The sequence below is a fragment of the Triturus cristatus genome, chromosome 5_1, assembly GCF_964204655.1.
Source record: "Triturus cristatus chromosome 5_1, aTriCri1.1, whole genome shotgun sequence".
NCBI classification, from domain to species: Eukaryota; Metazoa; Chordata; class Amphibia; order Caudata; family Salamandridae; genus Triturus; species Triturus cristatus.
The window spans coordinates 926,522,817-926,539,678 of NC_140587.1; the positions used below are offsets into that span (position 1 = coordinate 926,522,817).

General features: G+C 41.2%; 1 protein-coding gene across 2 annotated transcripts in view; it reads left to right on the forward strand.

The window, feature by feature from the left end:
* The window catches only part of ANKH (ANKH inorganic pyrophosphate transport regulator), a 549,424-nt gene that overhangs the window by 327,405 nt on the left and 205,157 nt on the right, over positions 1-16,862 (forward strand). For both annotated transcript variants that reach the window (XM_085605963.1, XM_085605964.1), the window contains one exon: positions 2,570-2,688. In XM_085605963.1, the coding sequence (XP_085462089.1) occupies positions 2,570-2,688 (119 nt within the window). The remainder of the gene's footprint in view (positions 1-2,569; positions 2,689-16,862) is intronic.

Genomic DNA, 16,862 nt, shown 5'->3' on the forward strand with positions numbered 1-16,862 from the left:
CTTGTTAGACATTGTGGATGGCAGACTTGCAGAATGGGAAACTTGAGGATAAGGCAGTAGGACTGTGATGTATATTCATGAACCTTCACTCGTCTTGCCCCTCTGTGTGGTTGGGAGTCTCTGTAAAAGGAAGGTAAGAGTTTTTGTCTCGTAGATGGTGCTTCTTTAGGCCTGTGAGATTAACGTTTATGCCCTGTTTTGGCACCTGCATGATCTTGGTGGGAAGTCCAGTAAACTGCTGATGGTTTTGATAGGTTGGGGAGTTTGGCTAACAAATAAACAAAATTGGCACTTGTGAGAAAGTGGGTTGTTGGGTGGCTGTGGTGTGAGCCCTGATCAAGCAAGAGCCACAATTCCTTCCAGGGTGAACCTCAAAAAGTCACATAATTAGCCTTTGCTTAACATTGGGTAGCTTGGCACAAAAAGCAGTCAGGCTTAACTTAAAAGCATTGTGTAAAGTATTAAAGTATTTATGCAGCATACAAATAGTAGCCAAATGAAAACACAAGTCAAGAAAAATCCCAGATCGATTTAGAAAAATAGAGTAAATTGTAATCAATTATTTGACCCCAAAACAACAAACATCCAATCAGTAGAACTGGAGTTATGAATTTTTAATTTGTTTAGTAAAACCTAACGCCTAAAAGATCAAAACACCAATCGCGGACATCTAGTTGCGTGAGACCGGGTCAAAGTCGAAAAATATGGCCGACCGCTATGGAGCACAATTTAGATACACGGAGTGGATTGGGCCATTCAGTGCTTACCTACGGACTTAAAAGAAATGTTGAGAAAAATGTTCTTAGAAGATAAAGTTCAGCGGGCCGGGCTGCAGGCGGTGTCCGAGAAGGGAGTGTTTTCATCAGGGGGCCCTGAGTAGAGGCCACAGTGAAGATTTCTACTTTCGGGCTTAGTCATTTTTAAGGAAGTAGAAAATCTCAAGGTGAATGAGGCAGAAGGCTGTAGCCAAAGACAGTTCCAGGGCCTCAGATACACCTTTGGTGAAGAGCCGTTGAACCAGATTTGCTGCTGCGGGAAAGAACATAGCGGGAAAAGCCATGAAGTCAATCCGACCAGGGATGCACCTTGGGAGGAAAGACAAGCAGGTTGGTCCCGGTCTCCATCTGATTCTCAGAGCAGTTTTTTAAGTCCTCAGTTTTGGGTTTTGGCCATCTGAGCACTTTTAGCACCTCAACCAAGGGTCCTGGACTGATGGGACACCACTTGAGAGTTCAGGACTCACTCAGGCTGGGTCCAGGTGTGAGTTCAAGATATTGTGAGCATTGGCTCTGAACAGGACAACAGCAAACTAGCTCTTGGAGTCACTCTGGTTTTCCTGGATGCAGGGCTAAACAGCAGGGCTGGCCTCTGCGTGTTCAAGGCAAGCTCCAGACAATAAAGCATTTCTTATAGGTACAGCAAAACAGTCCTGCAGAGTGCACAGCAAGTCACAGCAGCAGGCAGTCCTCTGAGAGTCCTTCCGCAGGCCCAGGGGTGAACTGAATGTAGGAGTTTTTCACTACTAGAACACTTAAAACCTAATAAGTACATGTCAAATCTTTTAATCGCAATCCACCATGCCATATGGGCTACTTAGGCCTACCTTGAGAGTGACTTATATGAAATAAAAGGAGAGTTTAGGGATTGGCAATGGGGTTACATTGCATCTATTCCCTCTTTCCTAATTCCCTTCATCTTATTTCGCTCAGGCCTGGGTTTTTGCGGTTTCTCTAGCGCCGGGACGCCTCATTGCTGGGGCAGCTGTTTGCGCTCTACCAAACAATACAATACAATACAATACAACTCTATTTGTCAGTTTAAAACTGTATTCAGGCTGCAATGGCAGGCCTGGGGCATGTTTTAAGGGGCTACATATATGGGTGGAACAATAAGTGCTGCAGGCCAACTAGTATAATTTAATTTACAGGCCCTGGGTATATGGTATACCCCTGTACAAGGAACGTATAAGTAAATTAAATATGCCAATCAGAGTAAGCCAATCAAACCATGTTTAGGGGAGTGAGCTGAAATACTTTGGTTAGCAGTGGTAAAGTGCAAAAGTGTTACGGCCAACAAAAACGAACTACAGAGCAAACATGTAGGTAAGGAGGCAAACATTTTGGGGGAAGACTACCCTAAGACTGACAGGTCTAACAGCACTCTTTAAAACCTAAGAGCAGGTTTCCTAACTTTAATACTCACATTGTGTTTTAACTACTCTTTGGACTGCCTTGTAACCCCGCTATACTGAATTTGACATGCAGAGCTCCTTTTTAACTAATTAACTTTGATATAAAGAGGCAAGGTAGGCATAATGGAAATCTGTTTGTTTAATGTTCCTAATAACTTGTTCGTGATATTTTGCATCATTTTACAGTGGTTAAATGAAAAAATAACTATTGCGCACTTTCAAGATGTATTTCATTTTCAGGAAATTAAAACGATAGTGATAATTTGACCACAGATGTAGTAACTTTTATTCTTGCTTGCCTTTTATTTTGTGCAGGGGTGAATCTGTGCACCCAGCCCTGTATGACTTCCCTTACCTGTGGACTTTTTTTCTCTGCAGCATACAGCGAGTTGGGATACTACATTATTAATAAGCTGCACCACGTTGACGAATCAGTGGGAAGCAAAACCCGGAAGGCCTTTCTGTACCTCGCGGCCTTCCCATTTATGGACGCTATGGTGAGTTTTGAGCTTTTTTCATTGGCTAGACCAATGTCGTCATTGCTTGCAGTGCTGCTGGCTTCACCACCTCCTGGGGCACGCACTTCAGCATCCTCAGTCACAGTGTTTGTTGCCATACAAATGTTCTGAATTAACAGGAGCAAATTACATCAAATAAGCTATTTTAGCACATAAACAGAAAGATCTGTCTTTCAGTTTCAGGTCCAAGCTGTTAGATTGCATTTGGAGAAAGGCTCAGTGTTGCTGTGGAATGCCAACAGCAAAACTAAGCTCTGCCAATGTTCCTTCTGTTTTTTGCTGCTCAGCTTATCTTTCTCAAGTTATATCCCACCGAGCATTACATGAACATGACATGCATATAGAACCTCGTGCTCATGAGACGACACAAAGCAGTTCTAGAATGTTTTTAAATTAAAAGGGTTTGATAAAAGCCCACAGCTCTCATTGTTACCGTCTAGAGTACTTGAGGTAATCCTCATTACCTCCTTTCTCCCGTTCCTCTGAACACTCCCAGAGCAGGCGGGCATTCTGATACCCGCTGGCTTCGTGCACATAAGTAGTTCCTCACTTGTCTCACCCAGAGAGTGCTCTCTGTAGCCTGGTAACGCCCTTTCTACTTCCGGGGTGATCAAGAGAACTTCCTGCGACATAGCAAAAGTAATGAAACAATCTCAGAAGAAAGGAGCTTTGTTACCAGTGGATGCATGAAGATAAGACGTGCCACAATAGGTGAATGAGCATTGTTAAATTACAGAAATGCCTCATTTCAACAAAAAAAAAACCTCTGAAAGAACGATGATTGTGAGTGATACTAGTATTTATTATGCGAGTCAATACAGTATGGTCACTCCAGGGCATGAGCGTGACGGGTGTGGAGGGCGGGAATGGGGGAAGCAGTGGAACCGAAAGGTTGAAAAGTTGAGAACAAGAGATCTCATGTGAGTGTGTACTTTTATCTGATAGCCATCCTAGGAGGTAGCAGCTGGATTGTGTATAGGTAGTCTACCATGTAATAAATCATTTACATGAGCTTTGAGCTTGCTGCCGAGTGTGCGCCATGGTTATCTGTGCCATGTTGCGTGAACTGTCTAGATCTTATCGATAGTGGTCTACAGTGGAAGATCTGGGCAATCTGGGGCCAAATAAATTAGCTGTAAATGTTTTAGTGGTCCACGTTAAGTAGAAAAATGACCCTCCTCCAGGACTGTGTTGGCTTATAGTTTGACAAGTGTAAGCCTGGGTTTCCTGCTTGCCAGTTTAAAGTCCTTAATTAGCCTATCCATGGTAATATAGTAGCTTCAGTAACGGGAGAGGCAGCATGACCAGTAGATATTATTACCTTGGCACCACTACCATCTTTACACTTTGTATTCAGGCCTAAACTGCAGGGCGGGCCACCTAGCGAAATCCTCATAAGTTTTTGCAATAGAAGGCTGCAGGTTAGTTATTGTCAACCATGTATTCTAGTTCTCCGTTTATTACCCCTATATCCTGAAAAGGACTTGAAGCTGTCAAATATTGACATTAGGTGAAGGGTTGATGTCCTTAGTTCCCTCAGAGTAAGAATGTCATCTGCACATACCATAATTTTAGAGCAACATCCTGCAGTGTCCATCATTTTGAGGCTGTCAGCTTGTCATATGATGGTCACAGGGGTTCGAGGGTAAGAACAAATAGGAGCTGGGAGAAGGGACACCTGGGCCTTTTGCACTTGTAGATAGGAAAAGTGTCAGAAACTCCTGCATTCAATTTGAACCAATGGATCAATTCAATGCCATTTCACCTTGGATATAAAGTTTGGGCCAATGTCTGATCTTTCCACTATCCTGAAAGGACACTTTATCTGTTAGACCTCTAAGACATTGTTGAAAAGACTGGCTATTTTAGAAAGTAATCACAAATTATTTCAAAATCTACGATCAGGAAAAAATATCACTTACCAATCATGAATGAGGCTCAGATTTACTTTGCAGGCTTCTTAGCGAGCCTTATTAGAGTATTATTAAATTCTCTACATAATCTACCCGTGTTTTTGTCTTCTTTAAAGGTTGCATGCTTTACTGGGGCAATCAGAGTTTTGTTGATCATGTAGAGCTTGCTAGCTAAACTATGTCACCCAGTGCTTTGCTTAATGGTTGATCAGATGTAATTTCCAATATCTCTTCTGTGGTCATTGTCTTCTCCAGCATCTCTTGCCCTTGTTAGACAGCAGGGGGAGCACAGTCCCTTATGCAAAGTCCACCATCCTTGATGTGTAAACATGTTTAGAAAGGTATAGGTGACCAAAGTAGGATTCAAACGTTTTTGCGATTTCGGCAGAGTGAGTGACAGATTCATGAGCATTGTCAAGAATGGCAGAGATGGCAGACACTGCTTCCCTTTGTTTAAGTTGTGTCACTAAACGATGATACATTGTCCTGTAGTTTCCAATAATACGCAAGACCTGCACGTTTGTCGGACAACATAAACTTTGGGTGAGGTGCCTAGACGGATTCCGGGCACCCCGCAGGATATGTTGGCCTACACACCAGCTAGCTCATAGTGCCACCATAAGCCCCCCTGACCCTATCAGGGAGCGAATAACTTTTGGAAACCAATGAACATGACAAACCTGACCCCTCAGGGATTGTAGAAACAGATCAGAACCTTTCGCTCGGTCACTCGTGCTTACTTGTGCTCAGGTAAATTTACAAAAAACACAGTGAGGATGTTTTCAATATATTTATTGAACCACAGTTATTCTTGTATAGAATGCATGTGCTGCGATAATCAGTAGACAGAAGCAAATGAAAGTAATTACAAGCACCAAAAGAATAAAGAGTCGGTACAGCTCTATCATGGTGCTAAAACAGTGTATATATGCAGGCATATAAACAGGGTAGTAATATGGCTTACTCCTACTATGCAAACCCTACTCTAAGTGTACCTAGAGTGTGTTTGGGTATAGAGCCAAGAACCTCCCTAAAGGACGATCCAATCCCATTACGTAGCGGGAGAGAATTTTGGTCACGACTGGACACCCCTCACAAGATGACAGACCGCTGCATGGTGAAATCTCAGCATGCAGGGACCCTCCGTGTCAGCTGAAGTACCTCTTCTGGTAATCCAATGGGATGCTCTTTATTTATAATATAAAACAACCTTGTGATGTGCATACAGATTAGCAATGTTATGGATACGTAGATAGCCTTGTTGTCCCATGGATAAAGATAGAAACAACGTTGGTATATAGTGCGTAGAAAGGCCCTGTACATGGTGTTCGAGGCATCGTGATACTGTTGTGCAGAGCTAGGTGTGTAAATAAAGTAGTTTCAGGGAAACTAATTCAACATTGTCGTGCTCCCAAATATGTGCAAAAGGTCACTGCAGAAATGTTAATGTGAAAAATAGGACAATATAAGAAATGAGCAGCTTAGCTAAATGGGCCTAGCCCGGGCACAAACACCATCTACGTGCCATGTTCATAATAGCACTATCTCATATTACTTAGGGTGTGTTCTTCTTTCGATGTAAACAGTGCATTGAAATACAATTTCTTCCATTCTAATGATATCAAAATATATGTAGGTTGAAATATGTTAGAGTGATTCAGAGCTTCCTTGAACTTTTCCGTGGTGGACTGTGTCTCTTTTTCATTTTGCATTTCTCCACATCTGAAACACGCATAAGGTTTCCCACTATGGTTGCCGTTCCGGCTGCTCACAGGGTCAACACTGAAGACACTGAATCTTTGCTTAAGTCAAGGTATGTGCAAGGATTTTCTTTTAGAGAGGATTTCTCTGTGATTTGTTTCTAGATGTAATTTTCCTCTGTCGTTTAGATGGTGGCACCACATTAACAAACTTCAGCCCCAACTGAATTTACTGGTGTATGTTCCAAAAACTATCCATCTAGAAAGGATCCAGTCCAGGGTTATGGGTTTGTCACAGGTTTGAATCCCGGTGGGTCCACTCATCCTCTCAACCTTCCAAGGTCCATAAAATGAGTAGCATTGAAATTTTAAACAACATGCATCTGCTATTTCAGTGCCAGGAGGCTCCTCAATTTGAGATAACGTTACTTTACAAATGCACGTTATGTTGCCAGTGGGCACTTACTGGTGGTGCTCAGTTTGAAGTAAGGTGGTACTCAATCCCAGAACAAGAGCCATGTGCCCCTGATACAAAGATGCATTCTTTGTCTCTAGAATGTTTGGAGATGCCATGGATCTAGGAGACCCTGATCTTCCATGACATCTTGCAACAGGGCCCTATCATTGGCATTAACTGTGTCCATGGAACCAGGCCTATTTAGTATGGGGTCTATTTCAAGATTCCAATCTCTGTCCAAATCCAGTGAGTACTCTGGATATTGACTACAGAAGCTGAGATTTGGTAGTGTTAGGTGTGTATATCAAGCCTATAATGAGTTTGACACCAAAATTGACAATTGTAACAAACACTTATCTCTCCAGATCTACCCATATTCACAAGATCATATACTATAAAGTCTTCTGGAACGTGATTGCCTATCTGCACCTTTTTAGAGAAGTGAGGAGTTGCAAAATGATTGTTTATGTTGTTTGGTTGAGATATTCTTCAGCTGATGACACTTCGCACCAAGCCCCTCTTTTGGTTTTCTGATTCAACAGCTGTTAGATGTGTTTCCTGAGTCAGTGTGATGATTTCATAACTAAATATGATAGGAATTTCATGTGCTTCTTATAGTGGGTCATGTCATTTACATTCAGTAAAAGTAAAATGAGAGGTATAGGTCTGGCCTGTGAGGCGATACTATAAGAACTGGAACTTCAACAAAGGCGAACACCCACAGTTTGGTTGGGATGGTTGGTAACCAACTCGTATCTTAAAACAGGAGTGGTAGTTCCAGTAGGTCATCCTACCTCAACAAATGAATGATGGCTGTTTTCTTTGATTCATACAATGAAGGGGGCCCAGTCAGCAACTGTGGAAAAGGAGAACGGAGAAGGAAAGAGGAGAGAAAAATAATGTACCAGCAAGAATTTAGGGCACTAGGCCAGTTTCACATATCAAGTGAAATGAAACCAACAGTAAGGCTAAACGAACGGTATTCTGTGTATTTATCACTAATCTAAACATTACAGGGGTGTGGAATTTAATAAAATATCTACTTGTCCATGGGATAGGATGCTTCATAAATCTACTTGCCCTGTAAAAAAAACACTTGGCCCCATGGTGCCATGTAGTACGGCGGATAATTATGGCAGTAATCTCATTACATAAGAGCTCTGATAAAAGCCTCTACGATTATGACAGAGCTCATACCATAGTAGGGTTTGAATACTAGCAGTCCACATTTTTTGCCACCTTTCCACCGATCTACATACTAGGGCTGGATTGCAGTAAGCAATAGTTCCCCATGGTTGGAATGACCTTTTGAGTTTGTGCGAAACCTACTTTCTTTTTTGAACCAACCCGTTTTCCTTTAAGAGAAATAGCCTACATAAAAAAAATGATTGCTTTATTTAAAAGCAATCACTGGCATGGGTGTCTGCTGACCCCAGCAGGCCACCACCCCTGTGATTTTAGCAATTTCTAATGGCTTGCCAATTGTGATCTGCCTCATTAATATTCATGAGGTAGGTCAATTTGCGACCCACTAGGAATCGCTAAAAGAAACTCATGTAGTTTCATACATTGGGAATAGCGATCACCTAATTGCAAATCGCAGAGAATCGTAATTGGGTAATCGCTATTTCCAATAATGATAGATGTGGCCCTTTGTTTTTAGATGCATTCTTTTATGAAGATTTTATTTTGAAAGCAAAGAATCATCAATCTTGCTGTCAAGCCTTTGCAAATATTTGCATCTAATCATAGAGGATCCTGGAAGCATTCTACATAGACTCCTATTGTTACACTTTGCAAACGTGCGTGCACATTTGTATTCTGGAACCACTGTCAGTAGTGAAGTCTGAACTCACATTTCCGTGGAGCGCTCACCCTAATAATAAAGGCTTTCTATTTATGAACCATAAATACAACTTCTAACATCATTAAGAAATGGACACAAATATTACCTTAACTGCAGACAATGCGCTTCCCTGATCCACAATGTGGCACTGTCATCCTACAGCCAAAGGGTTTGGGCTGCAGGGGTTTGGGCCTACTTGTCCCAAGGACAAAGTAAACATGAAATCCTGTTGTCCTTGACCCCAAACAATATGTCCTGGGTATCGGGCTATAGGAATTCCACACCCCTGCATTAGATAGTAATGGAGTCTGGGCCCACTTACATCATAACACTTAGACGACAATCTTTTTGTGCGACATGCGAGGTAAGGGAAACCCTTCTTTTCAATTCCCAAATACAGTGTAGCCGTTTGGTTATACAATAACTTAGTTCAACACCAAATCTCGGGTTAGTACGTTTTATTCCATATTCAAATTCAAAAACAGATCAATATTAACTAGTCTAAGCATTATTGTATAGAAAAACAATACAAATAGTATGAAGCCAAATCTTCGAAAGGGATTCACTCTTTATAACAAAAAGAAAACAACTAAATCGATTATTGCTATTTAAGGAAACATAACTTTGCATCAGAATGCATCTTATCTCCCTATCTGTCCCTGCTCTACCCTAATTTAAAGTGGCAACCCTAACTAGAGCAAGAATTAGGTAAGAAAGAAATAGGAAAGGTGTCAGCCGTCAGAGTGCTCTATAAAAGAAGCTACATCATGGGTCAAGTAGCATAAAGCTACTCAAACCAAAGCAGAGGTCTGTGCCTCAGGATGTCCTAAGTCAGAATGCCAACTATCCCTCACTACGTTGCATAATAACATCAGTTCAATCAATCAATAGATAATTTAGTTAAATGAAAAACACAAAGTACATCACATGCAAAAAAACAAAGATAAAAAGTACATTTCTTAATAGACACATATCTTCAATATTCAAATGCTACGAAAGGTTTCAATTTAAAAAAGCCTTTGCATAATTTCAGCTGCTCAAATGTTTTTTCCTACTTCTGAAAGCCCCCACCAAAAAGCTTGCCTCATTAAAGCAAATATTGGTGAACTGTAACATTTGAATGTGGATCAGGACGGGTTTTACCTGCCAAAATCCCATCCTTCTAAGCACTGGTAAAATATAACATTGTCTATGGGTCTTTTAAAGATCACAAAAAAATATAAAGTGCACTGTATCTTGGACTGAGAAGTTATCACATGAGCAGGGCCCTGGTCTTCCACCTTATGCTCCCCATGGAGATCTACTAAAAGCCAGTGTAAAATATTCAATCAAAAACAGTTTTAAAGAAAGCGGTGCTGGGATGATATAACCATGATTAACTAGGGTTCCATAAAAAACATCAGTTTTTAGGAGTACATAGGCCCTGACTGTGGGTTTTAAAACTTCTCATTCTTCTCTATCTGCTTTAACTCTTGTCATAAATTAAGAAAGCAAAGCTTAAACGGCGGACTGGTGGTTCTGCACCTCACATCAGTTTCCCAAATTCAAAGTTCCTGCGCACTGAAACCCCGGCACCAGCAGTTACGTGATGCCTTTGTGTTCCAGCTCATGAGTAATGCAGCTGCAAGTGGGTGTGTGGCAGGCAAAGAAGTCCAAGATACTCTTGTATTTTGAAAAGTCTTTATTTTACAATTCATTTTTTCCAAGTTTTAAGGAACCATTAAACTCAGCCAACGCGTTTCGTTCTCAACCGAGAACGTCATTAGGGCTTAAGTCAAGTAAAGCACCATTTGCTAAAAGTCAAGTCGATGTGGTCCAGTGTGAGTGCCCCAGTCTAATAACTGGAAACACCAGGGAATTCCCAGGGCAAAGTAACGCCCAACAAAAAAGATCCGAATAAAGAATCCAGGCGCGGCAGTCCGTGAGAGGACTTTGTTGGGCACTACTTTGCCTTGGGAATTCCAGCCAGACTTTAATATAGTGCAGCCATGGGATAGAATGACCTTTATCCGGGGAAATACAATTTTTTATGATAGCCTGGTTCAGTACTAGCTCAGCACTTGACCAAATTGCGAACCTAAGTGCTAGGGGTATAAAAGCCAGTCTGTTTGCAGTATACTCCATACTCTTCATGCGCTATAAAAGTGGCGACTGATTGAGGGATTAACAGTAATATTCTAACAAAATCGTTTTCAGCTTTCTATATCTCACCACAATCCTTCATAAAATCAGTTACATCCAAAGGATGTCCCACAAATTGTACTCAGTAAATTTCCATTCTATCTGCACACATTGGCTTCTTCACACCACCCTGCCATTCCCATAAATTATTTCAGCCGTCCTTGGTCTCGTCTCCGTCTTCCATGAGAACTCGCCTCCCATTTTGCTACCGCTCTCCTCGTACCGGTTGCCACTTCACATGTCTCACTATCTACGAAGAACAAAGACCCTTTTTTTCTCTCTACTAGCGAAGTCTTGTCCACCTGCAGTGGGAGCACAAAATACATGCAACACTTCCACTGCAAGGGAAACAAGCATTTGCAATGCAATGGTCTCCGCATTGTTAAAGTTAGAGCTATTGGCATTGCTCATGACTTTTTTTTTTTTTAAACATTTAAAGAAACGGCATTGTTATTTACAATGTCAATAGCCGCTCTGGCCGCCCTCCTCCCCGTAAAGATTGCCATTGGCCACGGGTTTCCAAGGGAAGGGGAGGGTGAGATAGGCTGTAAGAACAGAGCGCGAGAACAGTTTGGAGGAGCCGAGAACCAGTAATAAGTTGTATTTTAATGCCGCTTGCACTATGCTTACAGCATAGTCACATAATGGGCGCTCGGTGTCGCATTTCCTAAGCTTCTGAAACTTTGGGTTCTATGTGTGGGTGGCTCTGTGTGTGGGTAACTGTTTGTAGGTGGCTCTGTGTGGGTGGCTCTATTTGTGTGTGGGTTGCTCTATGTGAATAGCTCTGTGTGGGTGGCTTTGTGTGTGTGGCTCTGTGTGTGGGTGCAAATGCAATAGGTCTCGCATTTGAGAGAGATTAAGCTATTGACATTGTAAATAACAATGCCGTTTCTTTAAATGTTTAAAAAAAAAAAAAGTCATGAGCAATGCCAATAGCTCTAACTTTAACAATGCCGAGACCATTGCATTGCAAATGCTTGTTTTTTTAGGATTTGTGCCCTGATTGTAGTATTAAACTTGAGCTTAGGTCAACTGCTTCAATTAAAGTAAACCACTACTACAAATGTCAGAATGTTTTCTGGTGCTAGAAGCATGCCCAGGACTGGAGCAGGGTGTCCTGGAGGACATGGAGTTAATCTGGTGTTCAAGCCTAACCTTTTTAGGGCTACCTGCCGTGCTGCCACTTCAAGTTTCAGTATTCTGTTTTTGGCGGGGGAGAAAGTGGTTTCAATATTCTGTTAAAGGGCGGGGGAGAAAGTGTAAAGAAGGCCAAAAAATATTCAGGAGACATATGGATATTAAATTGCTCTTGCCAGTTCGCCCAGTCCTGGTATTTTCTTTGCAGCCAAGTATTAATTTGTGTGTGTTTCCTATATAAAAAGTAGGATTATAAATGAAATAGCAAGGCAGTCACTGGAACGGAGGCAGCTACCTCGCACTTGGCATTGGACAATTTGAGATTTCCAAAATGACGCTTATCTGATGTGCGAATTGAATGTCGATGCAGTTCAACTTCTGAAGTCCAGTTTTTTTTTAAATCTGGAGGCGGAGGAGCTGCTAACCAGAGCAAATAAAGACGTGGTGTGACCAGCTGGCAGCGGCTTTATCCTTTCACAGTTTCAAGCAGGGGAGATCATCATTTATTCATTAAAGCAGCGCCTCCCCGGGGGACGGCGGGAAACAGGAAGTAAACACTCCTCAGGGGGCGCAGGGTCACCACGCAGTCACAGTTCACCCAGCCTGGCGCGGCAAGAGGGTATGGCGTGCTTCAGGAGACGGTTACTAAAATATGCACACCGTCTCAGTCTGTGCTGTCTCGCAGTCCCTGTAACAATCTGGCTGTGGGAGACAGCCTTCTGTGATTGATGTTTTCAAGGTGATCATCTGTCCCTTTTCAAACCCAGAGTTCTCACGTGTGAGGCGCGATACACTTACCTAGTAAGGGATTTCCAGCTCAACCCGCTTTGCATTCTGGCTCCTGTAGTTCCCTGATCCATTATAACTCGAGAACTACAGTCGATAAATAAAATGCAGAAATGCCTTCGCATCTCACATATCGCATGGACATTCCAGGAACCTGGCAAGTCCTACACTTTGTTGTGGACTGTGTAATGTAAAGCTGTGACAGGTTCGAAAAACAGTTGTTCCCACTAACTTGAATTTATGTAGTGCTTATAGCCAAAGCCTAGAAACATCACAGACCTGTTAATAACAAATGTTTCTTTGATCCTGTTAAGTTTATTAACATCGGGAAGATTAAAGTCTAAATCAGCCATACAAGCTATCATAACCGCCCGCGTCAAGCAGGTTGCATAAGGATCGCTTCGGCAGATGCTCTAACCCACTGAGCTACATGTCCGGGTTATGCGGATGGAGAATATCTTAAGTGAGCGTGTCTGGAGATAATTTCTGTTTCTAGACAATGTGAATAATTTTTACATACGTAGGGTATGCAGGAACGATGCATCTTCCATTTTAATTAGATATTTCCCGTTGTCACATTTCATGCTCGAGTTGCTCGCCGAGTCCTGTTTTTGTATTTCCCTCTGAAATGTGTGCGCCTCCACTTACACGGTATAGAAAAATGACGAACACCAGAATGCAAAGAGCAAAACTAAGACTGTATTAATCACACTTTAGAAAACAAAACTTAAGAGCTCCGTTCTACATGGTAGCAATGTTTGCCTAAATCGTGTGACACCTTCAGCTAGCAAGTCCTGGCTTTTTAGCCAACCACACTTCAGATCTGGGGACTTCTAGACGAGGTCGAAAAAAGGAGACAAAACACGGGAAGCTTCAAATCTTTTTCGGCTTCGAGGGCGTGTTCCTGCTGTTCTAAAAAGGGCGTGGCTAAAAAGTGGAAAGAACAGCACGGAACACGCCCCCGAATCTGAAAAAGACGGAGCCTATTTTCCGTTTAGGAAGCCAGCCAATGGAGGAGAAGCAAAAAGAGAGGCGGGCTAAATAGCCACTCTAAGAATCATTAAATCTCCGGACTTCCGGTTCTGCCTTCGGCAGACCGGACGGTCCCTCGACCTAAAAACTAATGCAAATGTTAAACTGAAACGTGAGCTTGAATCCAAATCCATTTCTGGCCCACAAGTTAAGCTAAGTTAACAAGTGCACAGGTTACATTTATGCGCACTATCCTACACACAAATAGATGAAAATTTCAACATATACTTTTTAATGAATACAGTAGTAAAATGAGTGATCCTTTAGTGAACAAACGTTTGCAAACATTTGTCATGAAATATTAATACATAAGCACCACATATCAGTTACATCTCTAAACACACATAGATTTCATTAGTGTGCAAGGATATTTTAAATATGCAACACTCCCACTGTCATCTTTAACATTAGTCGCACAGATTACATATGAATGCGGACTACCTTGGCCTATAATACACTCCTAACACATCTTATGGGGTCGGGTTGATTATACCTTTCTCCAATAGGAAGATTAATCTTCCAAGTCTTGTCACCTTGCTCTTCCCCAAGGACTGGACACGAATACCAATTAGCATGGAGCTTTGTTTACAAGTATTGTTTATGTATCATAACTTATCATTGTGTTATTATAACTTATCATTGTAGAACGCCCTTCAAATCTTGAATCACTTTCACGCTGAGTGTAAACCTAGCATTCGAATCAAACCAGTATCAAACTCATTCTTCAAATGGAAGGCTACTGTGAATGTACAATGGGCAACATGAATACTTGCTGATTCAACGGCAGAAAGTTATAATGTTCAATGTTCTTTAGTTCAGCATGGTAGCACGTATCTTTCAGCAAGTCCCTGAATAAAGAGGTCATGTTGCACTATTCTTGCCTTGTATGCACTGTGTTGTGTGATTTTATAGGTGATCTGGATTTGTCTCTTTCTCTCTGGCCAGTCCCTCTCTAGACCGGTCTTTGTCGACCCATTTTGTTTGTGACTCATTCCAGCCTTTCTTGTTCCGAAGCTAGTAGGTCGACTTTGATATTAAGACATCTCTCTCTCATGTTCTTCAGTATTTCGTCCACTCATTTTTAGTTGTGAAATGTCTGCTTATGGTACCATAAAAGCGTCTAATTCTTCTGGTTCTTCTCGTTCAAAGAATGCCTTGTTTTTCCTACAATTGACGATAATCGTAATAAGCATAATGGTCGGAGCGAGCATTGCGTACTTAATGTCCCATTTGCAAACTGAGGAGCACAGTGCTAAAAACTTTTCTTTTTATGTCTGTCTCAAGATCACAAGCATTCGCAAAGGCAATAGGTCTTGCCTTTATAAAACGTGCACTAAACTCTTGGCTTTGCCAAAGATTGTTCATAGCGCATTGTTAAAATAAAGGAAAAAAATCCAAATACAGGAGGAAAAGCAAACACTTATCTTAAGGTATCTCGAAACTGAACATTGAATATAATATTTTCAGTCTTTATAAACAACGTTGTTTATTTTGCACATTTTGCGAAAGAAAGTGTTGAAATATAAAAGAAAAAGCCTATTGCACTTAATCCATCCCAAAACAAGCATTTGCAATGCAATAGGTCTCGCATTAGGAAAGTTTGAGCTTTTTGTATTGTAAATTGACACATTTTTTATTTATGTGTTGGTATTGAAAATATTGAAATTACTAGCTTTCTCATGTACAATGTCAATAGTTTTAACTGTTGCAAATGTGACACCTATAGCATTTGTAATGCAATATGTGTTGTATTTACGTGACTTAGATGTATTGATATTACAAATAACAATGGCTTTGAATTTTTGCAAATAATTAATACTTAAATAAAAGTTAATGTAAATTATAATGGCAATCGTTTAAACTTTTGTTAATAACTCTTGTGAAGATTATGTTTAGTGTATTTAATTGCGCCTAAAATCCAAGAACAGAAGAGATATTATCATTTTTTTGTGCCATTTGTAATAAAGCCTAAATATTGAGAGAACATATTAGAGCCAGTTGTTGTTGAATGGTTGTACAGATTGATACTGTGGTGGCGGTGAGTGATGTTGTGGTGGTGTCGAGTGATGCTGTGGCGTTAATTGATGCTGTGGTAGCGCATAGTGATGTAGTGGTGCCCTTGAGTGATGCTGTGGTGGTGCTAAGTGATGCTGTGGTGATGCGATAGATAGATAGAGTGCAATAGTTCGATAGATAGATAAGATAGATAGATAGATAGATAGATAGATAGATAGATAGATAGATAGATAGATAGATAGATAGATAGATAGATAGATAGATAGATAGGGCGATAGATAGGGCGATAGATAGATAGATAGAGTGTAATTATGTAGAATATAATTATGTGGCACTGAGTGCTTTTGTGTGGAGTGTATGTTGATTTTAGTGGCGTGTAATTATGTGGCATTGAGTGTTATTTTTAGTGTATCTTGCATTGTTTGCATTGTAATTAATTGGCGCTGAGTGGTATTTGAAGTGTATGTGGCATTGAGCGCTGTGTAATTATGTGGTGTGTAACTATGTGGCACTGATTGGTTTTTGGAGTGTTTGTTGTATTGAGTGCATTGTAGTTATGTGGCATGTAATTATGTGGCTCTGAGTGGCATTCGGAGTGTATGTTGCCTTGCCTTGTATTTCTATGGTTCCTTAAACCCTTAGAGGCAATTCTTTTATTTTAACTAAAAGGATGGTAGTTAAATGGTGTTTACGGCAGGATGGTCGTTAAATGGTGGCTACGGAGAAGCTGTGTGCTGAAAGGCAAAGAGTTGTAACAAGAGAAAACCTCTATACTGGCCTATATAATTTTGAAAATGATCTCAATAGATTCTACAGGCAAAGAGAACACGGTTCATGAAAGTGCAAGCGAGGATGAAAATGGAATGAGTGTGGCAGGATGGTCGTTAAATGGTGGCTACGGAGAAGCTGTGTGCTGAAAGGCAAAGAGAACACAGGCATGAAAGTGAAAGCGAGGATGAAAATGGAATGAGTGTGGCAGGATGTTAGTTAAATGGTGGTTACGGGGAAGCTGAGTGCTGAAAGGCAAAGAGAACACGGGCCAAAGCTGGAAGAAAACGCGAGATGCTAGAGGAATGTGTGTGTGG